General features: G+C 34.8%; 1 protein-coding gene across 1 annotated transcript in view; it reads left to right on the plus strand.

Moving 5' to 3' along the window:
• The window catches only part of LOC150086083 (proteasome adapter and scaffold protein ECM29), a 367,922-nt gene that overhangs the window by 285,589 nt on the left and 56,612 nt on the right, over nucleotides 1–25,721 (plus strand). The window contains exons 40-43 of the mRNA XM_090374364.1: nucleotides 3,960–4,171; nucleotides 13,227–13,270; nucleotides 17,078–17,126; nucleotides 24,260–24,406. Coding sequence (XP_090230490.1) covers nucleotides 3,960–4,171; nucleotides 13,227–13,270; nucleotides 17,078–17,126; nucleotides 24,260–24,406 — 452 coding nt within the window. The remainder of the gene's footprint in view (nucleotides 1–3,959; nucleotides 4,172–13,226; nucleotides 13,271–17,077; nucleotides 17,127–24,259; nucleotides 24,407–25,721) is intronic.

The following is a 25,721-nucleotide window of genomic DNA, read 5'->3' on the forward strand; positions in this document are numbered from 1 at the left end:
AAAAATCCATCAACAGCAGATTTAACCTCTGCCTTTATTCCGGTTTCTGATTATAATATTATAATTAAAACAGCTTTTCATGCACAATGGACAGAGCTATGGCATAAACAAACAAATAACAAACTGTTCCAGATAAAACAGGACCCAAAATTTTGGCACTCATGCATTCAGACAGTTCGGCGAGAAGAAGTGGTACTCGCGCGGATTAGAATAGGTCATACCCATCTAACGCACCTCCATCTACTCACAGGCGATGATCCTCCTCTTTGTTCACAGTGCTCTGAGCATCTAACAGTCAAACATATTTTGATTGACTGTCCACATTTTCAACAACATCGAACTTCAATATTTCAATCTCTGGCTAATTTCCGTGAACGAATAACATTAAATGATATCATTGGTGAAAATGCCAATATTAATGAACTTTTCTGTTATTTAAAACAAATAGGAATGTATAAGCGACTGTGATTAGTTTCTGGAATGAAATGAGATTGAACCGTCTTCACATTAATTATTTATTTTATCTTTTCAACATACCTATGAATAGGCGCAATATAGCCACAGCAGCTTGTGCGCCATTAAACACCCATACCACACACACTCTTAAATTGGAAATTGGTGAAATAGTGAGCACTTAAGCCTGCGTGGAGTGTAATCTGGCTTTAATTTTTTAAATAATTGCTGATTATTTACAGATGTTTCGTAATACACCCTGTACCACTTCTTCAGTGACTGTAAAGACAGCAGAACCGGAAAATTATGGTGATTTCATTTAGCTGAGGAAAGACAGCTGTAGAATAGATGTGCGGAAACTTGCCTTTAGCCAGTGGGTGGTTAATTGCTGGAACAAACTTCCATCTGTCATTGTGGAAGTTGATAGCTTAAACAGATTCATGGCAGAACTGGACAAACATTTGGAGCAAGTGGATAGGTGAAATGAGAAGGGTCTGTGTGTTGTTGTTTTTTTTTTGGCTGATGCTATATAAGCTTGCTTTCTTACATCATGTGCCCTTGCTAATACTAATATAGTAAGCCCTCACTAATCTGATTACAGTTAATCCAGATGTCAGATAATCCGAATCAAAATATGAAAATTCTTTTACAGTTGAGTACAGGTGGGCCTCGATTAATGTGATTAATTCATCCTGCGAGCGCATCGCACAAAACGGAAACGCATTAATCGAATATCATAACCAATAGGAAAAATTATAATTGGTCCTTGACCTTCTGGAATGTCCATAAAGAATTTTAAAAATACCTTTTAAATAACTTTTTAACTGTATATAATGTAAAAGATAATAAAAATAATTATGGAAATAAATGTTTATTGCATAAAACAGCGGTTCTTAAACTGTGCACCGCAGCGATACTCGACATCTGTTGGACACCGCGCGAACTACTAGCTCGAGGTAGTTCACAGTTTCAGCATTTCTTATTAAGTTGTTTGGACCTAACTACTAAACGAAACTGTTAGGTATTTCTTTTGGTCTGGGTGCACCTTGAAAAAATTACTGAAACATTAAAGGCACCGTGAACCGAGAAACTTTGGGAACCTCTGACATAAAATACACAATGAAGAAATTACTGTTGCGGAAATATTTGAACAGTGGTGACTTTCTCTTTTCATCAATCAATTTCCGATAGCCGACAACAATCTTCTCTGGGCCCTGGCGAAATAAATATCGCAGAGAACATCAAACCTTTTGTTTGAGGTTCTATGCGATACGAAAGATTTCATCTAATTCTTTTACTGTTATCTCCTTCGCGGTAACATTTTCAACTGGCTCATTTAAAAATTTGAATTTTTAAATGCAAGTCTGCATTGACTTTATTAGCAGGAGACAAACACGTCTTCTTCCGATGGTTGATGGAACACACCAAGGCGGGCAGCAGGCAAACGTTTGTTTATTGACCGTACGACTCGCCGTAAGCTTAACGTGCGATTCAAATCTTTTTCAACTATCGCATAAAAAAAAAAAAGGATCGCGTTAACTGGAAATTTGCATCATGTAAAGTGAAAAGTGGTATCATTTTTCAAATAGCATTAACTGAATATCGCGTTAATCAAACTCACATTATGCGAGGCCTAGCTGTACTGTACTTTTGAAAGACACACGGGATTTAGGAAGATAGATGAGTCACTCTGACTGCACAGAGAGAGAGAGACGGAACATACATCACATTGTCTTGTGTGTTGTTCAGTATTGTTATTGACACTGAGTCGGACGGGTGTAATTGCTTATATCGCTTCACTTACGTATATATGTACATAAGTTAACGTATTTTATATATTATGGGTTTATGTAATTGTTGGCTAAACCACAACATCGTTGCCTTGTCAAGGTCCTTGTATGTAGACGGTTTAATCATTTTTCTGATAGTCATGCTATCAGATGTGCCTTCAAAATCTAATAGTTTCCCTTTATTTGTTACGATGTCATGTATGGTTTGGTTATCAACATTATAATAGTTCATTAAAGATTTAACAGATGCACCATTTTCAAACTTTTGAATAATTTCAAGTTTTTGTTCAATTGAAAGTACAAATCTTTTGTGTCTACTCATCATTTTTGTGATTTTTAAACAAAAAAAATATTTACTATAAAAATTTTTAAAAATTCGACATTCCTGACAAATAATGAAACAATTTTTTTTTTTTTGATCTGATGGAGCACAACAATCCATGCGACGCACTAAAACAAACTAAACATTTGTTCTCTTTCCATCGTTTTTTTTGAGTGGCTGGTGTGAAGACAGCAGTTGTTGCGGGATAATACATTCATCTCACAATCACTACTTATAATGCTGCTTATTGTTGCTTATTTATGACTTGCAAAACATCTGTTTATACCTTTCTATTTATTACTTGAATTTTATTATTGTGGTGGATATTTTTTTTTTTTTTTTTTAACTTTGGAATCTTGAAGTGTCCTGGTTAATTGAGTCTGCTGTACAACTTCTGAGTCTTCTATCGATGGATAAATGTATTGTCTTTTTATAATTTTTAAATAAAGACTCTACAGTGATATTTTTTTCTTTATTTTCATCAGCACTATCATTAAATTTTCTATTTATTTGTGTTCTAAGTTTTTTTTGTCTTTTAGGGCAATTTTTTTCTTCACTAATCCAGATTATCACTTAATTTGGATGACCTCTCTCCCAGTTAATCTGGATCAGCAAGGATTTACTGTATTTGCAACTTTTAAATTCACTGCTATAAGCATATAAGACTTCATTTTTACTTCTTTCTCTGGTCACCAGCTGTTCTAAATTAACACAGTACTTGTTAAGTCACTTGGTGATGTGCATCATGTGAATTATGTAAATAACTGGAAAACAGCATCATCAAGTGCACTAGTTATGATAGTTTTGTGACTGAGCTACAGATGACTTAATTTCTTTTCTTTTTGATATTTCTTTTTACAAAATTAAGTTTGCAATCCAATTTTCTTAGACAAGTCACGAGTATTACAAGGAATAGTAAATTATTGGTATGACATTTTTCTTTTGTTTTAATATCAGTAATCTTAGCAATACAACCTTTTAGACTTACAAGTAATTGTTACACATATATTAATGTTCACAATCACTATATGAAATTTATAAAATGTATCTCCTTAGACTAACTGAATATGCCTGCGCATATTACAGTGCATTTTTTTTATTTACTAGAGAAATTAATTTTCTTTAAGCCATTTTTCTATAGATGAAAATAACTTGTGGCATGTACCATACCATATAGCAATCTGAATAAACCTGTTAAAAAGCAGAGAACATTTACACTTTCACCCTGTTGTAACAGAATAAATTTTATATTTTATGCCTTTAATTTTCCCCTGATATGGAAATTATCCATTCTAAATTTCAGTTCTATATGATTATTTTTCCATTTAGAGGTTTCCAAAATGATTCAGTTTAATTATAACTATGGTATAGAAGATGCTTTTGTTTTCTTGCAGGAACAGAATCTGGTATAAAAACCTACCTTACTGAGATTTTAAGCTTAACTCAACAAGGTTTGGATTCCCAGTTTTGGCATATAAAGAAGCAAGCTGCTGTAGCCATGGCAACAATAGCAGAAACTCTAGGTGATGGGCTTGGTCCTCCTCACCTTGGAACAGTTTTGAATTCTCTTCTATCTGGGTTGTCAGGAAGAATTTGGACTGGGAAGGTAAGCAAAATTAAGTTCGCACATTTTTAGAAAAGTCACAAGGATTACAAAGAATAAAGTTTAATTGCCTAATTACAGTTTATCTATATATTTTCTTTCCATTCTTCTGTAAGCACTACTTTTCCTCTCTTTTGGAGTACAAAAAGTCTGTTACACTTAAATGTTCTTTATCTTATTCAGTCAGTCCTCGTATAGCACGATAGTTGTGTTCCTAGAAACCCTCGTGCAATGCAAAATCGTGCAATATGAACAACAGGCCCTATGGGAAAAATAGGGTTAGGTGCCGACCACCCAAGATTGAACACACATTTGTAACCAAAACATTACCAAACACAATAAATAATCGTAATAAAATACGTAAGTATTTTATTACGTAATAAAATATTGCTAATGCTTTTGCTTCTATCATAAGCAAACTTGTTTTTTGTTTGATTTTCTATCCAAACAGATGACAGCCGTTCCATCTCTTCCAATTCTTTGTGTCTTGATCTAATGGATTTTAATTACACTTTGAGTTGTTCCTGCTATGAAAGTTGTTTTTATTTTCTCTGCATTCTTTGTAATTCTCGGCGTTGCCTCATTTAGGTCTGTAGCATGGGCAATATCACATGGTCTTTCATTTTGCTCAAAGCGTTTCACAATTTCATATTTTTTCTCTATCGACAGAGGCAGACTGGCCATAAGCCTTACTGGGGAAACCCCGGTGGGCCGGAGGCCGGTGTGATTTTGGCCATAAACCATAGTATGAGGCCACTATAAATTTTCCTGGGTAAGAATTTTTGACCCAGTCTGCCTCTGTTTATCGATATTGTTTTTCTTTTTCTCTCTGAATCTGCAGTGTCTTCACCAGGATGCTTCCTTTTCACACCTTTTAAGTATTTCACTCATTTTTAGGGAATAAAGCAAAATTACAGAACGAGGAGGCACGCTTGATACACATAAACAAAGCTGCGCGCGTGTAGCAACTGAATAAACAACACCGTAAAGGCAGAGATACACTATTAACACCTCACATTTTACTAAAGCACATTTCTGGGGGTTACTACCATAAAACAATTTCCAGTTGCGTTTCTGCTAGTGGAATCTGTTATAAACTGGTAGTAAACTCGATCTAATTGCATTTGCGATAATACCGATAGCTGGAATTGTGTGGGTTTTTACATTATTATGGTGAAATGTGTTTCCCCTTCACTGATATAAGAAACATAAATACATTTTCAGAATCTTCTCTTCATTCCTATCGTGCTGCGTTCGACTGCCATTTCTTGTAAACACAAAGGCGGATCGTGCATAAGCGAATTCGGTTCGTGTTATATAAGATATCGTTCCCCTATTTATAAATCGTGTATGATCGAATTCGTGTAATGTAAACACGTGTTATACGAGGACTGACTGTATGTTCTTTAAATGGGATACCATAGGAAGATATTTTAAATTTGAAGAGAAACAGATGGACATGCCTTATTGTTATAAAATTATTTAATAAGGGAAACTACCAACTTGAATGTAGACCATGGAATAATCTACATTCGAGTTGGTAGTTTACCTCATTAAAATTCATTAAAAGTTCTAAATATCTTAATTAAAATGCCCAAAAAAATTTTAAAAAGCCACTTGCTGGTTTAAAAGTATCCCAAATTATCAAATAACTAGCTGATGTTTCTGATGAACTGTCCTTTCATTCTCTTCAGAGTGAAAATTAGGACAGTAATTGAAACCACACATAAAGTTATGGAAAAGGTATGAAATATAAATATAAACAAAGTAGTAAAAATAGCAGACCATAGACAAAATGGCAAAAGACCCATACCCAAAGTTGCTTGCTACAAAAACTTCAGAGAGGTACATGTAGCCACTTGTTAACAGGGTATACAACACATTAGCAAACTGTGTTTAAAGGAGTGTTCTGATGTGGTAGAGAGTTTGCATACATGACTCTAGAAATGTTAGCAGAAGCAGCGAGATGAGTTGATCATTTTGCCATTGCTAATACAGTGGACCCCTGCTTTATGATATTAATCCATTCCAGACACACCATCGTATTGTCAAAATATCATAATGTGAACCAATTAACACATTGTTTTTTTGGTAATTCGTTCCAAGACCTTGGAAGTTAAAATTTTCGCTATATAACTAAGCTATTTATCTCTCTAAAAGGGGATTTTTATAATGGAACTTGTACATATTGATTAAAAAAATTGATTAATCGCACAACACAAAAAATCACTTCAACTAAAGGATGCAAAAACCGAACACTGGGCAACACATTTACAAAGGCTGCTATTGGCTGAAAGGAAGGATCATGTGGTTCAGCTGGAGACAATTGTAAGCCAAGCCCATCATAAAGTGAAATAAGTTAGGTGCCTCTTAACATGGTCACTGGTTAGTAGGATTATCCCCTTTACTAGAATCAAATTTCAGAAAACCAGTTCAAATCATTAAAATGCACTACACTTTCATCGTTATCATATGTTCAGTTATAAGAATTAATTTTGAACACCTTTGTGATATTTTTCTAAAGCACATTTCTGGAGGTCACTACCATAAAACAATAAAAACAATTTGCAGTTTCCGATTTATTGGCCTTTTCTGTTAGTGCAATCTATTATAAATGGGTAGCAAGCTCGATCTTATTGCATTTGCGATAATACCTATAGCTGGAATTCTGTGGGTTTTTACGTTATTATAATGAATGTTTCCCCTTCCTCTTCAATCAAATAAAAAACATTTTCAGAATCTTCTCTTCATTCCTACTTTTTAAGCTTCATAAACTTATTACTCTGTATCTCACTTGCACCTATCCTGTTAGTTTAAATTTGTGCATTTTACAACTGTTAAATTTTACAACAACAAAAAAATGTCATTGAACAGAAATATCAATTAGTTAGCATGTATATATTACAATAGTAATTAAACTATTTATGTAAGTGTAAATTTATTTTTATTTTGCTAACCTGTGGAAAATATTTTTCAGATTTTCATGTATCGTTTAATTTTGTTAATTGGCAAGGTAATAAAGCATAAATTTGTGCTTTATATCTTTACTTTTATAGCCTGTGAATAATATTTCTCCTATTTTCGCTTATTAGAATTGTCGTTTAATAGAATTAAATTCAATTCACAAATGTGATCACAATAACTGGTGCTTACCACAATATATAGTGAATGGAGAGATGATTTGATCGTATAGTGTGAACCAATCATAAAGCAGGGGGGTCCACTGCACTATGTTAGTTATATTGCTTTTTTTTTTACAAATGATCAGAATTTATAATGTAACAGATGTCTTGTTAATTTATGCCAATGTCATTTGTGTACCTTATCAGAGGGGAAAAAAAATGATGCCAGACATAATAATAAAAAATTGTAACTTAATGATTGAATAATTAAATTTAACTGTAATTGTTACCAAGAGCACAATTAAATGTTATTTAAAGTCCTTCATTTGGAATATTTTTATGCTGAGATACTTTTAAACAGAATATTTTAAGAAATTTCTGTAATATAATAAACTTTATTGGAGGTATAATTTTTTTTTTTTTAACTTGACATTGAGGTATATTACAGAAATGTGTGTGTATTGCATATTTCCCTTTCTGATATGCGAGTATATGGCATGTATAGTACATTCTGAGAGTAATGGTGTTTATTTATTGAGTCTGCTTTTAAAACCTGCTGGGGGGCTCATTCAAATTTATGTACTTAATTGGATCAATAACCATATTTAATTTTCTTGAGAAATAAATATGGTTATTGATCCAATGTGATTATTGACTGCATATAAATACCTGCCAAATGCACTTTTTTTTTTTTTTTTTTGAGGACACACACCTCACTAAATAATTCTAGAGTGCATTAAACAATTAATGCAGCCTTGAGTATAGCAATAGTTAGCAAAGCAAAACCATTTTTTCCAGAAATGTTGATAAAAATTGTAAGTTACAGGTGACTAAATTTGCAACATATGAAATGGATTTTATATTACTTCATTGATTTAAGTCCTAATTAAGGACTTAAATCAAAACCTGTTAATGTGATCTACCCAACATCATATGAAACAAAAATTAAAATATATCAACAATATAAATAGTGTATGAAATTAATAAGACTAAAATTTCTGCCTTGGGGAGAAATTAATGATGGAATTTAAAAGGTGGCTGTTTTCCTGGAGTTAAATTATTCCTGCTTGATCTGCTTGGTTTACTTCATCTTTCCTTTATGATCTCCTTATAGCTTTTCATTTCATTTTTCAAATCACTGATGACTTTAGAGCTCTTTTCTTCATTAGGACCTATTTAAATCAAATTTTTCTTGAAGGTTCCCGGGTTTTGAAATTCTTTTTCAAGGGGACCTAATACTATGCTTTGGTTGTCATTTCAGAGTCTTCTCTTCTTCCTCTTGTGGGATATGTCTTACTTTATCTAGCTGCTCTGGCTCTCATTAGATAAAGGTTGCTCTTTGGATTTAAAGAGATCTTGAATGCCATGGACTTTTTTTTATCTTTAAAGACCATTTTAAGTCACAGTTCTTTCCATTTCTTGAAAGCTTCTTCAAATTCAGTTCAGTTGAATGTACAAATGCATTTTGGCCATTCAATTTTCAACACACCATTCATGCAGTTGGAGCTCATTTCATGTGTTGCAATCCACAATGTGTTTGATAGCTTTTTTTGATATGATAATCCTTTGAAATTGCTGTTGGATTGTGTATCTCCCTAAGTTGCTTCAGTGGCTTTGGATGAAGTTGACTTATTGTTCCTTATACATGGCTACAAAATGGGGATGGTATTGGAAAGCACACACAACATTGACGATTAGAAATGCTGTTAAAGTTAGTAGGGCATCTGGATGCATTATCCAGCTTCTTGGTTAAATTTTCCCTCTTCTGATAATTGCTGACTGCAGGACAAAAGGCTACATACAAAATGCTCAACAAAAGTATGTTATAGTAACAGTAAGAGCCACATAGTATAAGGAAACTACAGGCTTTTCCTGTACTCATTAAAAAAAAAAAACAAAAACTGAGTAAATAAGAAAATAAAAATTACTTGCTTGCCTCTTCATATGGGTAACTATCCAGCTGATCTTTGAATTTATTCAAACTGGGAGCCTCAACTACCTGCAAACATGACTAACCCATTCCAGTAATCAATGAATTTCAGAAATGAAAACTTCCTACAATCTAGTCTAAACCTCTTTCCCTGTAATTTGATTGTTTGCCCCCTAGTTCTTTAATTCTTTATAATAGTAAAAATTCTGCCTTAATTCATTTTATAATCCCCGTTAAGAGAATTATGAACCTCAATCAGATCAGGTCACCTCTGAGTTGCCTGGTTGCCAAGCTCTCTAACCCAAATTATTAGTCTTTCCTCGTTTGGTCGCCCTTTTCATTCAAGGAGCTCAGTGTCTCTTTTTTCAGATGAGCTCTCCATACTTGAACATGGTATTCCAGATGTGGTCTTACGATTGCCTTATACAGTGGGACTGTAACCTCCCTATCTCTACAGGATAACATTTGATAAATCATCAATAGGACACCATGGGCTTTCATGGCTGCCTGATTACACTGCTCAGAAAACTTCATATCTGCCTGTATTATAACTCCCAGATCCCTTTCTTCCTCTACTGTTTTTAATTCAACCCCACCAAGTGTATAATTAATTTTGAGTTTGCTATTCCCCAAGTGTAAGATCTTGCATTTTGTTGCATTAAAACACAGCTGCCACTTCTCTGACCATTCTTGCAGTCAGTTCAGGTGATCATATCATTGAGTGATGCTTGGTACTGATCAGTAACTACTCTGCCAATATTTACATCATCTGCAAATTTTGATATCACACATTCTGTCTCATCGTCAATGTCTTTTGAAAATGAGAAATAACAGTGATCCAAGAACTGATCCTTTGGGAACCCCACTTCTGACTTTACACCAGTCTGAAGAATATCAGTTAATCACAACTGTTTGCCTTCTGCCCTGCAGCCACCCAGCAATCCAATTTATAATTTTTTCAGTATGAAAATCAGAAATGACAGTGGTTCAAGAACTGATCCTTGGAGGACTTATATCCAGTCTGAAGAATATCCATTAATCACAACCTTCTGCCTTTTACCCTGCAGCCATACATCAATCTCCTCTCTCTTAGAATTTTCCAGTAATCTCAACATGTTGAAGCTTATACAGTAACCTCTCATGAGGGACTGAGTCAAATGCCTTGCTAAAATCCAAATAAACTATGTAGAAATTGTTTCTTATATCCTATTAATTTAGTTAAACATGGTTTCCCTTAACAAAACCATGTTGTGTCTTATCCAGAGTGCCATGTCTATCTAAACATCCCTGGATTGCACTGTTAATCATTGCCTCTAAGGTTTTCCCTACCACTGAGGTCAGACTAACTGGTCTGTAGTTACCAACTTCACCCTTAGAACTGCCTTTTTGTTTTGGTGATACGTCGGAAATTTTCCAATCCAAAGGAATCTATCCTGAGTCCAAAGATGCCCTTGATTAACTTCAATGGTTCAGTGCATTTGCTGGCAACCTCCCTCCCTCAAAATTATTGGGTATACACCATAAACTCCCAGGAGCCTTTATGCTCAAAAGTTTTTCTAATAAACGGTCATCTGTAATTTCAAAATCACTGATTTCATGATTCAGCCTCATTTGTACAACCTTTTCTTAGCATGAAGGGTTTCTTCGGTAGAGACAGATGCAAAGTACCTATTCAGTTCATCTGCAAAATCAGCTGGGTTGTCTAAGACTTTCCCATACCCAGTGCACAAGGGTCCAATATGATTAACTTTTATCTTCCTTGTATTCACATACATGAAAAAGTATTTTTATTGCTCTGTAACTATCCAATGTTATCTTTTTCTGCACTATTTGACCAGCCAGCTCCACTGGACTTGCCGCATTATTGTCATAGTCACTCATGCACCATAAAATCCAAAATCAATCAGTCAACTGACCAGCTCCACATTCATCCATTCTACTGCAATATTTTCTGTAATTTTTGCTGTAAAGGTATTCCATAATTCAAGTGTATTTGTCCTCAAATCTGCAATCCATCTAATTAATAGATGTCATATAACCCCTTAAACTGTCAGTCTCCTCTTCTGAATTAAAACCTTTACCTTTGACTACTGCAGCATCTTTCTTCATCTTTCAATTGATGACTGCATGATCACTACCTGTCAATGGTTCCTGTATTTTGAGCCCTGTGATGTCATCTAATTCATGTGTAATGATGAGGTCACGAATATTTTTACTCCTAGTATTTTCTGTAACATGCTACTACAAATAATAATAATCTAGTTTACTTTAAAAAAATTTTTCCACAAGATTAGTTTCCATCCCACTTATTCCAATCAATCTGGGACAGATTGAAGTCACCTATAATAAGACGTTCATGCTTGCTTGCCCATTCCATCTGCATATAGAGACTTTCATCATACTCTTCATGATCTTCTGCTTTGTAGATTATTCCCACTCTCATTATAATTTTGCTTCCAGTTAACTCACACTACACAGATTCTATGCTGGTAGATGTGGCTTCAGACTCAGCAAAAGCTCTTTTTTACACTCAGGCTGCTTTTGATAAGAATCATGACACCACCACCCATCTGTCTTCCCTGTCTTTCCTAAATACATTATACATATCATAATGGAACCCCTCCTCCCCAATTTCCAGGTGGTACCATGTTTCTGGGTGGTAGCCCTGTTATGTCATCATTAGTTGTCTTAACCAGTAGTTCAAATTCAGCCATTTTATTGACAACGTTCCTGACATTATTGTAGACACAGTTAAGACTAAATATTCTTCTATAGTTTACTACCCTGACACACCCCTTGAAGCTATTTAGGCTTGTTTCCCTACCTTTGTCATCCCAGTCATTTGAAACATTGTTATTCTCAGAACATCTTGCCAGTCTTGACTGTTGCACCACCAAACAAGAATTCTTGAGGTGAGTTGAGTCATTCATTATCTGCTTGAGTGTTGGATATAGGTAGCCCTCGACATGAATGTTGAAGTGGGAGGTGAAATGAAATATAGTTTGCCAACAGCATTTCTTGCAAACAAAAGAATTAGTTGATCTTAGGATGGTTTAAATCTAACTTGAATTTTTCTTTGTGGTTAAGAAGCTTTCTTTAGACATTTTCTTTCAAACAAACTAGTGTCATCAACATTAAAAACTTGTTTAGAAGTGTTAACCCCCCCCCCACACACACACACAATAATGATCTTGAAAGTAACTAGATGCTAACAAACAGCTTAGTGATCTGCATTGGCAGCCTAATGTTTTGCAGACCAGTCCTAGCCTTGAATCTTGCAAACCATTCCTTTCTAGGATTAAATGATTTTCCCTCCTGAAACCCTTCTCCTTACTTTTAAAGTCGTCAAGTTTTCTTGACCCTAGTTTGAATTATGCACTTATTAGGGGGGGGGGGGGATTTCATTTATTTTTTTCATCCTCAGATTTAGTCAGTAGTAACAGATTCTCTGTGTTCACCACAATGTCCTCTTAGTTTTAAAGATACAGGAATAATCTTTTTTTCCCACTTCTTTTTATTTCTTAGCATCACCAACAATTTTCCTATTTGTGATTGCAAGAATTCCAAACTCTCTAATAACGTTAGTTGTTTTGTATTTCTCAAATAACTTAATCATTTTCAATTTTACGTATAGAGTGGTGGCTACTCTTGGCTAGTTAGCTACATTATTTTTGCTTACGTTAGGATTCACTTTTGGGGCTGGCTTTAAGTTTAATATACATACATGCAAATAGCATTCAAATTTAACTGCCATTATAGTAGCATCACTTAAAAATAGTCTAAAGATGAAAATGCATATAAGCTTCTCATTCATTCATCCAAAACTGGTTCCTGATTTATTGCACAAAATGATGATTGATCTGTAGCAGTTAACAAATATTGGATATACAACTGTTAATTGAAGTGGTAACTAGTGAGGGATGCCCATTTATTTATTGCAAATATTTAGATTATTAATCGACACTTTATTCTTTTCTTAAAACTAATTAAATTTTTGAATTTTTAGGAATCACTTTTGCAAGCCCTAACTTCTGTTTGCATTAGTTGTGTGTAAGTATATAAATTTTCTTTCCTTTTTAATTTAATAGTGAATTTGATATGTGCTATCCTACCGAAGTAATTAGTATTTTTAAATTGTAGTTTTATTGAGTGAAAATAATGAGCACACATTCAGAATTGTGTAATGATATCCATGTTTCAGGAAAGAAAATTTTTTGAAAAACATTGTCATTCAAATAAAAATTATTAATGAAAAATAATATTTATGAATTCAATAAAATGTTTTTATGTTGTGTGGAAATACAGTGAACTATAAAGTAACATGAACTATAAAGTAATATGACTAGTATATTTTTTTTTTTTTGGCTGGTGCAGCATAGGCCTCAGGCTTCCTTGCACTATATAGCTAATAATAATAATATATTATTTTTTATGGCCTTAATTCAAACCATACTAAAGCTTTAATTCAAGCTACTATAATACTTATGAAATTTCAAAAATAAATTAACATCTAAGAAGACTATAATAGAAATAAGAATTTATTTTATTATGGTTAAGCTAATGAATTGTTGAATACAAAAAAAAAAAAAAAAAGGACAAATTCTTGAAATGCTTTTTAAGTCTTAAAAAAAAAATATATATATATATATATATATATATAAATGGGATATTCTAAGTTTTAAAGTCCAAGTTTTTTACAATGGTATTATTATGTTACAAGACATACATATTGACCTAACATTTTTGTGGTGAAATAAATTTCCTTTACTCTGCATATCACATCTGCATATCTTTTTATTTTGATACCACTAAGTATTGTGATACTACTAATCTAGTTCAGTTAAAAAAATATTATGATAAAGTTAATTCTTTTATTTTGTTTTAAAAAAAAATTTATAGTTATAATATGACCAGAATTATTCCAAAAATTGTGATTAAAACTTTACATACAGATTGCCGAGTTCATGCTGTTTTAGATAATGGTGATTGTGATTATCTCCATTTCATTGATGATTTCTCTTTTTTTCTGGATCAAAATGCTTTTATCTTTCTAGATTTTTGAAAGTTTTTCTTACACATTTCAAAAATGAATTACTAAGTATTGTTTAATCTTGGTGCAGTAAATAAACTATTTGTGCCATGTGTAGACATTTTCAAAATTAACTACGAAACATTGTTACCAGATTTTTAATTATTAAAGTGAAATAAAATAAATGTGTTAATGACGTAAGTTTTAACATTATTTTATTTTGTGCTTTAAACTCATTTCCAAAATCACCTTAGGGTCATCTAATAGGCTAGACTCCAGGGTGTATGTGCTCTTCGTTGGAGCTAGTTGGGCTAATGTTATCCTAATTCAAATCCTAATGAAAGGTTAGTACTGAAGAAGGAAGGAATATACAGTAATCTTATGATTTACAAACACTGCATATTCCTAAGTAAAGTTCCTAAGTCAAAAGTGAGAGAAAAATCTCTCAATTTATGTACATATTATGGGAGGGTGCATGCAATTTTGTTTTTTTTTTTTTTCATCCTTGTTATTACAGTATGGTTACTGTTAGGATGGACAAATAATGCAGGAAGCTTTTTGCTGGTGCATTCTTTATTTAATGCATAGATTAAAGAATTGCTTTATTTTCTATGAATACTACAGCATTTTATCAGAGTAAAAACAAAATACAGTATACTGATACCAGGTATGGCAAAGTTCCCAGACTGGTGCAATAAAAGGAACACAAAGCGAGAGAGTTCAAAAATGGTTTTATTTTTATTCAAAAGTAATCATATTGATTGAATGTACTTATTATACTGTTCTAAAAGTTTCTGCAAAGAGTCAGCATCCAAAGATGATTTTCTTTATATCTTCAACATCCTGAAATGTCTTTCCTCTGAGGGTAGTTTTCACCTTGGGAAAGAGGAAGAAGTCTACTGGTGCTAGATCAGCAGAGTAGGATGGATGGTTGATCTGTACAGTGAAACGTTTTGTCAGAAATTATTATTATTAGCCATATGGTACAAGGAAACCTGAGGCTTATGCTGCACCAGCCAAAAAAAATCCTGAGTTACCATGAGAGAGAGAGAGAGAGAAGTAGAAAGGAATCACCAAGAAAGAGAAGAATGATGATATCCAGCTCAGGACCCTGGGTTTGCCAAGCCCATACTCACCAGATGTGAGCCCCCGGGGTTAAATATCTTCACAACAATTGCAGAATAGGTGGGGAAAATTTTCATGCAACGAGATCAGCTGCCTTTCTCTCAGAATTGCGGCCTCACCCAGGAAATGCACTTCAATAATCTTTGAATCACCTGTCCATAGAACACAACATTGACTCTCTCCCTTTCAGGTACAAATTTGTTGTGAATCACACTCTGTTTTTCAAAAAATGTGATCAGCATTGGTTTGATCCTGGACTTCTGTAAACAAAACATTTTGGGTCCTGGTGATGATTTTGAAATCCACTGCATGCTCTGGCACTTCATCTCTGAGTCATACTGAAATACCCAACAGTAATCTCCAGTGACAGTACAGTTAAGGAAATTAGGACTGTCTGAATGAAGTCTGCATGATGACATTCTTTGTTGCTTCTGCTCATTCATGAGGCTGTGCTGCACAAATTTTATATAGAATTTCCTTTTCCCTTAAATCTTCACGCAGAATTTGACAGATTGTCTCCTTGTTCATAACCAATCCATCATTCTGAGGGTCAAATGATGTTCTCTTGCAACAGTTTCCCAAACTTTTGCAACTCTGTCCTCATTTCGAGAAGTTTTTATTTTTTACTAAAACCCCAAACACGAATGCTATTAAAACCTATAGTACTTAGTACCATGCGTGGGTTTAAGAAGTTGAGGGAGAAGATGCTGGAAACTTTGCTCTGGAGACTAAATATGGGTTTCACCACTAATAAACAAAGCAGTATTGCACTGGTTGATTATCATCAACCACTGCAATACATAGTTGATAGATGTCTGCTTCTTGGGTCATTGCGAACATCCTCACATCTATCTTTGAACTGCTTATACTGTTCAAACACACTGGTAAAACTTAACATTTCTTCATTACCATAAATTTATGTTTTTAACATTTCATATGTTTCTAATTTAAAGCAAAATTTGATATTCGTTCATTGTTCCATCACAAAATTGTGACACAGAACGTTAATGCTACTAACAAAACTGGGTGTTATTTGCAACTTGGCAGCCTATTGGACAATCTCTATACCACCATCTGTTGGAGGAAGTTTGAACTATAGCATACCACTTCCATTTATTTTTGAACCCATCGAACATGACCACAACAGCACCAGTCCATGGAATTGATTGCCACACCTCATATGTTGTTTGCCTGTCTGGCAACCCAAAGGTCGCGGGTTCGAATCCAGCCTTGGGCTTGGATCAAAGTACTGCAAAAACCTTGGGAGGGGCACTATGGCCACAGAAGCCGATGCGCCAACAACTACAAAAAAAAAAAAAAACCCTCATATGTTATACTGATAAACAAGGTGATGCGGGTGTTGGAAGGTTTCATTCTGAAATCTTGCAGTGTTCTAGGACCCAAATTTGCCTGATTTAGGAGTTTGTACTGTATTTATTCATATATTTAAAATTTATTTCTTTTCTGAACCTTCCTGGTTGTAGTTGTATTGAGGTACTGTACTGCATAATAAACAAAGAGCAAAGCATTTTCTAATAGTTTGATAAAATATATTTTGAAAACTTCATTGAATTAAAATTTTTACTTATTTACACAAATTGGTATTTGTTTTATACTAATATATAACTTTGTAATGGAAAAAATAAATGTATTAAAAATAAATACATTTGTCTTACTTTTTATCATATTTACTTTCAATTCAGGTCTTTAATACGAGAAAGCAGTGATTTGGAACAACCAAATTTGGAAAAAGTAAGTTATTCTTAGACCCGTGGCACCATGTTTGCATGTGAGTATAATGCATTCACCTTTGTTACAAACAGTTTAGTGCATTCACAACAAGGCTTCATGGAAAAAAAAAAAAAAAAATTCAAAACAACGTTAACATTTCACTCATAGCTGTGGTTATCCAACCCTGAACTGGTTTTTTCAACTCTGGATTTTTTATATATATGTACAGAAGATCATTGGTTATCCAGAATAATTAATGTCAGGCCTCTTCCGGATAGCAAAATTTTCTGAATGATCGAATGTAAGGTAAAATTAAATAAATTCTGTTATGATATACTAAGGTAAAAGAAGATTTTAAATGGTGTGAAAAAAACAAATTTATTTAATTAAAATAATAATAACTTATACATAAAATTTGCACATTTACATATGTACAAATGTATGTATATTCGAATAGGTATTTTACAACAAATTTTATGTGGAAAAAATTTAAAGTAATTTTTTTAAATAATGTTTGATCGTTCTTTGTTTCGTTTGTAGTTGTGACTTATGTTTTTGCTGCTAAATCTCTCAGGTCCTTAATAATATCAATTTGATTATATCATCACATTCTTTCTAGTTTTCTGCCCATTTCAGTGCTGTTTCTTTTCCTTGACATTTTTTTACATTTTACAATAAAAAAAAAAAAAAAACCGAGAAAAATAATAAATCGCACAGTTTCGGGCCAGTATTATTCTTACTGAATCTGGAGCTAAACTAAACTTGTCGTGGAAGTTGATAGCCTAAATAAGTTTAAGGCTTAGCTGGACAGGTATTTCGAATGAACAGAGGGGTGAAGCGGAAGTGGTTTTTTTTTTTGGCTGATGCTGCATGAGCTTGCTTTCTTGCATCAAATGCCTCTACTAATGCTAATGCTAAACATAATATGAAATGAAGAGAACAAAATGTCATGGAAAATTGGGTTCATGGAAGCGAATGACTAAACTCTATCACTCATTGTTTCTCAGAAAACACATCAGTCCTAATCCAACATTTCACCAGATATACGACATAAAAAAACAGACAGAAATACTCTCGTAGCATAATAAACACTTGTCTCAAATACTACCATTAATTAAAAAAATAATAATAAAAAAAATCAGTCTTTCAAATTATTTTGGATAACAGACGTTCTACTGTATTTTTTATATATATATATATATTATGTGAGGTAAAAGTTAGGCAAAAGTAATAAAAATAAATAAATAAGTATAGCTATGTAGCTATCATTAGAGGCAGCAAATGCACATCCTCCACATGATGCCTAATTATATCTGATAATTAAAATAAATATGATATTTAAAATAAAAACATCAGCCAGTAGTACGGCAATAATGCAGAGCGAAACGAAACGCAAAATAATATAAAATAAACAAACAGGGAAGGGAAAGTAGAGATAATAGGACAAAAAGGTAGTCGATAATCCCCTCTATAATTTAGTCAATTAAGTCATTAAACCCAATTAATAAAATGATGTAAATTTAAAATAATGCCAATTATAAATAATTTAGCGGTACCCCCCTCAAAGGTACCAGTTCCAAAAGACGTGAAATATCACCAAAAAAGGGTTAAAGAAACTACCAAAAAACTAAAATATCAAAATGATAGACTGACCATCATGCCCCATATCGACAGAGGACCACGAGGCCAATAATGGTCGTGGAATCTTGACCATTGGTCTTGAACCTTGGTCATTATTCCATGACCAATAATGGTCATGGAATAATGGTCATAGAATATTGGCCTCGTGGTCCTCTGTCGATATGGGGCATGATGGTCAGTCTATCATTTTGATATTTTAGTTTTTTGGTAGTTTCTTTAACCCTTTTTTGGTGATATTTCACGTCTTTTGGAACTGGTACCTTTGAGGGGGGTACCGCTAAATTATTTATAATTGGCATTATTTTAAATTTACATCATTTTATTAATTGGGTTTAATGACTTAATTGACTAAATTATACAGGGGATTATCGACTACCTTTTTGTCCTATTATCTCAACTTTCCCTTCCCTGTTTGTTTATTTTATATTATTTTGCGTTTCGTTTCGCTCTGCATTATTGCCGTACTACTGGCTGATGTTTTTATTTTAAATATCATATTTATTTTAATTATCAGATATATATATATTTTTTTTTTTTTTTTTTCAATTCTAGATTTTTCAGCATGCACAACATACAGATTAGCTTGTGAACATACATTGAAAGGACAGAATTCATGGGATATCTGGTTTCTGGGCAATGCATGCGATGCTGTCACCCTCTCGCTAGTGGATGAACCCACCGCTTGGCAAGTATATAGGTACACCACATCACTGCATTCATGTAGATGGTAATTCGATGTCAGTATGGATAAATGTCATGAGTTAACCGACTTTGAAAAAGGGATGATAGTGGGTGCCTGATGCATGGGTCACTCTATCGCGGAGATGGTACAGAAATTGCACTATCCCATTTGATAGTATCAAGAGTGTATCAGGAATATGCTATTTCCTGAATATCATCTCATCGTGTACGGTGCTATGGGCAGAGAGAGGTGGTGGATGAACGTGGCCATCACCGTCTGTCTTGCATTATTTCAGCCAACCGGAGAGTGACAGTGGCATGAATCACCACCGACTTCAATGAGGGAGGTGCCAGAAACATTTCCATCAAGACCATGGAGACTAGGCACCTGCGAGGTGATCTGATTGAGGTGCATAAATTCTTGAATGGGTTGAGCATGCTCAATTCTGATAGGATTCCTCTGCTAGCTCAGATTACAAACCTAAGGGGGACATAAATTCAAATTGAGGAAAGTCAGTTGCAGAATAGATGTGTGGAAATTTGCCTTTAGCCAGCGGGTGGTTAATTGCTGGAACAAACTTCCATCTGTCGTTGTGGAAGTTGGTAGCTTAAATAAATTCAAGGAGGAACTGGACAATCTTTGAGAGGGAATGGTTGTGTGAATTTTTTTTTTTTTTTTTTTGTTGATGCTACATAAGCATATGCTTGCTTTCTTGCATCACATGCCACTATTACTATTACTTCCCTTCTCTCTAATTGGCTATCCAATTCAGCCTATAATTTTGTTTAATTCATTATATCATATAGGATATTCACATTCTTTCTCACGGCAGAAATTGGAGATATTCTTTCTCAATATCTCCAATTTCTGCTATTCTTCTCCTATTAGTTTTGGCATTTTATGTAATTTACGCCTCCATCTTTGCACTTTTCAATAGATTTATTACTTTTACTTCGCCGACCGGGCTAGCCGAGTGGGTAAAGTACCTGCCCGGCAACCCAAAGGTCGCGGGTTCGATTCCCGCCTCGGGCTTGGATCAAAGTACTGCAAAAACCTTGGGAGGTGCAATATGGCCACAGAAGCCGATGCGCCAACAACTACCAAATCAAAAAAAAAAAAAATCATTACTTTTACTTCATATATATGTATATACTTCTTCTTTATCTTTGCCTTCTTCCCACGTTTATATGGGGTTGGCATTTCCATCCTTAATTCTTTTCCTCCATTCCTCTCTATCCTGGGCTTCCTCTCTCCTCCATCCTCTCTCTTTTAAATCATCTGCCACCTTGTCCTTCCATCTCAGCTTAGGTCTTCCCCTCTTCCCTATCACCTCCAACTTTTCACACCTCTTCCCCACATACTCCTCACTTTTTTGTTCCACATGTCCAAGCCACCTCAACCTAGATTCCTGCATTTTTTTACTCAGAGGCCCTACCTTAACCGTACCTCTGATGTCATTTCTTATCCTGTCTTGGGATGGTTCGCACAGTACGATATCATTTGTGACACCACACATCCATCTTAGCATCCTCATCTCCGCCACTTCCATCTTCTTCTCCTGGGCCCTTGTAATCGTCTTTCATATATTCTGTCTTTGTTCTACTTATCCTCATGCCTCTCTCTTCCAATGATTTCCTCCATTCCTCCAATTTCTTCTCTACCTTTCCTTGGGATGGGTCGCACAGTACGATATCATTTGTGAACAGCATACTCCATGGTGCTCTACTCTTCACTTCTCTCACCAACACGTCCATTACCAAATAAAACAGATATGGGCTGAGAGTTGATCCCTGGTGCAGTCCAACTTCTACAGAGAACCGCTCAGTCATACATGCACTACTCTTAACCTTAGTCACCGCTCCCTCGTACATTTCCTTCACAAGTCTTACTTTTCTGATGCACCCTTCTCCCTCATGCATCCCCATACCTCTTGTCTGGGCACCCTATCATATGCTTTTTCCAGGTCTATGAACACCATGTGCAACTCTACTTGCATCTCCCTGTATCTTTCCATCACCTGCCTTAAAGCAAAAACTGCATCTGTTGTTCCTCTTTCCGGCATGAAACCAAACTGTTCCTCTCCTGCCTTATCCTTCCTTCCACAATTCTTTCCCAGATCTTCATCGAATGAGACATTAACTTTATTCCCCTGTAGTTCCCATATTCCTGCACATCACCCTTTCTTTTATAGATTGGCATTAGTATACTTTCCCTCCACTCATTGGGTATCCTCTCCAGCTGCCACAGTTTTTCCATAAAGTCCCATAAGATATCGATCCCTTCTTCTCCGTACCTTTACTGGTATCTGATCAACACCTACTGCTTTCCCCCTCTTCATTTTTCTGAGTGCGCTTTCCACTTCTTTCCTGCTTATGCCTTCCACTACTCTTTCATTTGTCTCTCCATCCTCGCATAATGCTCTTGGGTTTTCCTCATTTAATAATTTCTTAAAATAGTTTTTCCACCTTTCCTTAACCTTCTCCTGGTCCTGTATAACCACTCCCCTCTCATCTTTTATCTGTTTTATTGATGAGAAGTCCTTTGATGCCTTGTCTCTCGCTTTGGTTATTCTCATCAATTGCCTTGCCTATCTCCATCTTTCCTTTCCAGTTCCCCATAGGCCTCATCCACTGCCTTCACCTTTGCTATTGCCACAGCCCTTTTTGCCTCCTTATTTGCTAATTTATATGCTTCTTTATCTTCCTGGCTACCTGTTAAATCCCATCTTTTCTTCATCTCCTTCTTTTGTTTTATCACCGATTGCACTTCCTCATTCCACCACCAAGCCTCCTTTCCCTTTGGCACCCCCTTTCCTGATGTTTTCCCCTTCTCAAACTTTCCTTATAATACAACTATTTAACTTTCACCACTCTTGCACATCTTCCAGTAACTTTATTCCTTTTAGCACCTTTTCCCTAAACTCCTTCCTCAAACCCTTCTCTTTCAATCTTCACCATTTTATCCTTTTCTCCCTCTGTCTTGAATATTTCTTACTTTTGTCTGCTGCAACCTTCCAATCGACCACAAGCAATCTATGTTGTGCAGACACACTTTCTCCGTTTATCACCTTGCTGTTCCTCATTTCCTTTAGATGCCTCCTACGGCACATGATATAGTCAATCTGGCTTGTCCTTTCCCCACTCTTGTATGTTATTAGCTTGCTTTCTTTCTTTTCGAAGTAGTTAACTATCGCCAGGTCGAATGCCACTGCATGTTCTACTCTCTTCCCCCCCCCCCTCCCAGTGCCTCCCTAGCCAGGTGGACGGGAGCAACAGTGCATAGCACACACTGCTTGATTAGACCGGGGTTCAAGCCCTTGACCACCAAAATACGGAGGATGCGGAAAGGTCAGGGAATGACCACCATATATCCACGGAGCAATATGGCCTTAGTTGCTAATGCTTCAAAAAAAAAAAAAAAAACCAAAAAATAACAATCCCCCCCCTTCTCTGTTTCTTGCTTCTTCCTAAATGTCCATTTAAATCACCCCCAACAATCAACCTCTCTTTCTCAGGTATTTCCATGGCCACTTGATCCATTTCCATCCAAAAACTGTCCTTTACTTCTTCCCCGCATCCTACTTGCAGGGCATACGCACATAAAATTGTGGTCAAGTGTCCACCCACTTCCAGTTTGATGCTCATAATCCTGTCACTCCTTCTGTTAACCTCACACACTCTATCTTTTAACTCCTTATCAACTACAATACCTACTCCATCTCTTCCTCTCTCATCCGCTCCCCTAAAGAACAACTTGTACCCTTCACTGAGCTCTTTTGCTTTATTTCCCTTCCACCTTGTCTCTTGTAGGCATAGGATCTTCACTCTTCTTCTTTGCATCAAATCCACAATCTCTCTACTCTTTCCATTCATCGTCCCAATGTTCCTATTGTAACACTTTTCATCAATGTATATGTATATACACTGGTGTTCAAAGAAAGTGCATCACCCCTTAAAATTATAATTGTCATCCGAATAAAAATATATTTGGAAAAAATACAATAAACTTAATTTGGTAAGGCTTTGTTAAAATGTATGTTAGTTTTCGTTATTTTTGCAAAAAAAAAAAACGTTGAGTAATAAAAACCTATTTATAAATTTGTGGAGTCCTCTCAAATGTCATTCTTTTGTAGAAAATTAGAAGTCCATTTTTTTTTTTTTTTTTTTTAATGAAAACCCCAAACACGAAAGGTATTAAAACCTATAGTACTTAGTACCATGCATGGGTTGAAAGAGAAGTTTGGGGGAAGGGGGATGCTGGAAACTTTGCTCTAGAGACTAAACATGGGTTTCACCACTTCAAGCCTCCAATAAGCAAAGTGGTGGTATTGCACCGGTTGATGAGAGTCATCTACCACCTTTTGTTTCTGTGCCCATTTGTAATTGGTTGTTTTGTAATTTTTTGATATAATACTATTTTAAAAGTTTTTTTATTGGACATCTAGAAGGTGACTGTTGTTGCCCTACTTTTAAAATTTTGATATCCACTTATGCATTAAATACCAGCTGTGTTTGTCAAAATAAAAAAACAAAAAAAAACTGTATTCTGAAACGTTGAGCAGTGTATGTTTTTGGATGGAGGAATTAGCATTTTTATTTAATTAACACTGAATATCAAAATTTTGTCGTAATGCTGCATTAAGAACATGAACTTGCTATATTTGTGACCAGCTCTTCAACCATTATGAAATAAATATATTTTGATATTTTGTTAAATGTTTTGTTTGTAAAATGAAATATAATAAAATAATTTAAATATTTTTGTGTTAAAATATAATTAAATGTTTTTTAAGTAGTACTATATAATAAGTAGTGGTCTGAAAATATTTCAGATAGTTCAAGTCTTTCTTAGAGAATGTAAAAAAGAACAACTGCAATACAAGAAAGACGCTCTTAAAGGAACTGGTTCAGTTTTAGAAAAGTATGAACTAGATAAATTTTCTGTTTTGTATGAAATTTTGGAACCTTCTTTAAGAAAAGTAAGTATGATGTTTTTTATATATATAAAATGGAACCTTAATTATATAATGCTAATAACAGGGTGCAGGTGCCAATTAATCAAAAAAATACAATGCACAGTTTGTATGTATAATAATATCTATATCAGGGATTGTCAAGCTTTGTAAACTTGAGAGCCACACAAGATATGCTTCTGAGGCATGAGAGTTGCACAAGATAATCTTTTGAAGGCTTCAGAGCCATAGTCTTTTGAATTACATATGTGAATTTTATTAAATAAAATTTACATTCCTGTATGTGATAAAAATTTATTTTCAAATTAATCATTTCAAAATCAATTGAAATATGATCCTTTGTATTAAGACAGTCATAAACAGAAGAAATGCAAATAGCTGAAAATAAAACTGTGAAGTGGAGTGATAATATGTAGCCTTGAGTATAAAGACTGCACAGGCTGTTTGACTGCAGTAATCTGAAGCCAGAATTGGAAAAATGTGTGATCTATGAAACTTTGGAAAAAAGGTGTTGTCATGGGTGCATATTTAGCAGAAGCCATGATTCAAGAAACAAAGGACATCACAGGTTTCTGAAAAGTATTCATCTCAAAGGTTTTTAATGAGTGGAATCCAGGCTGTTCTTCCACATCTCAAAGACATAAATGTGGTAGAAAAGCAATACTTCAAGTGCGAAGTTGTCATACTCTAAGGAAAAGAGTGAAGTTGTCATACTCTAAGGAAGACAGTACTGAAAAATAGGACGTACAGTGTGCAGCAAATAACATTGGGTATTGGCAGTTGCCAATACCCAATGTTATTTGCTGCACTTGGAAACTACTTGTTTCAGAAGAAAACAGAAAAATCCACTTCCAGTAGTGCCAAGAACATCGTGATTGAACAGTGGCACAATGAAACAGAGTCGTGGTCAGACAAATCACGATACACTTTATTTTACACTGATCATAGGCAGAGTGTGTGGTGAGAACCTCCCAGAGCGATGGACCCTACTTGCCTGGTTAAGACAACCCAAGCATCTGGAGATGGTATCATAGTATGGGGAATGTTTTGTTGTTACAGACCAGATCTGTTGATACCTGTGGAAGGTCGAATGTCATGCAGGGATTACCTGAATTTTTTATCGGAGATCTACTGCAACCTGCAATGTTACACTTTTATCCCGAAGATGATGGCCATTTTATGGATGAGTGCAACAGCACATCGTGCCAGAATCATGAAAGAATGGTTCGGAGAACATGACATGGATTTCCACCATCTTCGCTGGCCCCACTCTCACCTGATCTCAATCCTATTGAGAATGTGTGGGATATGCTGGAGAGAG

Source organism: Mastigoproctus giganteus, chromosome 5, assembly GCF_048544385.1.
Source record: "Mastigoproctus giganteus isolate SK-2022 chromosome 5, ASM4854438v1, whole genome shotgun sequence".
NCBI classification, from domain to species: Eukaryota; Metazoa; Arthropoda; class Arachnida; order Uropygi; family Thelyphonidae; genus Mastigoproctus; species Mastigoproctus giganteus.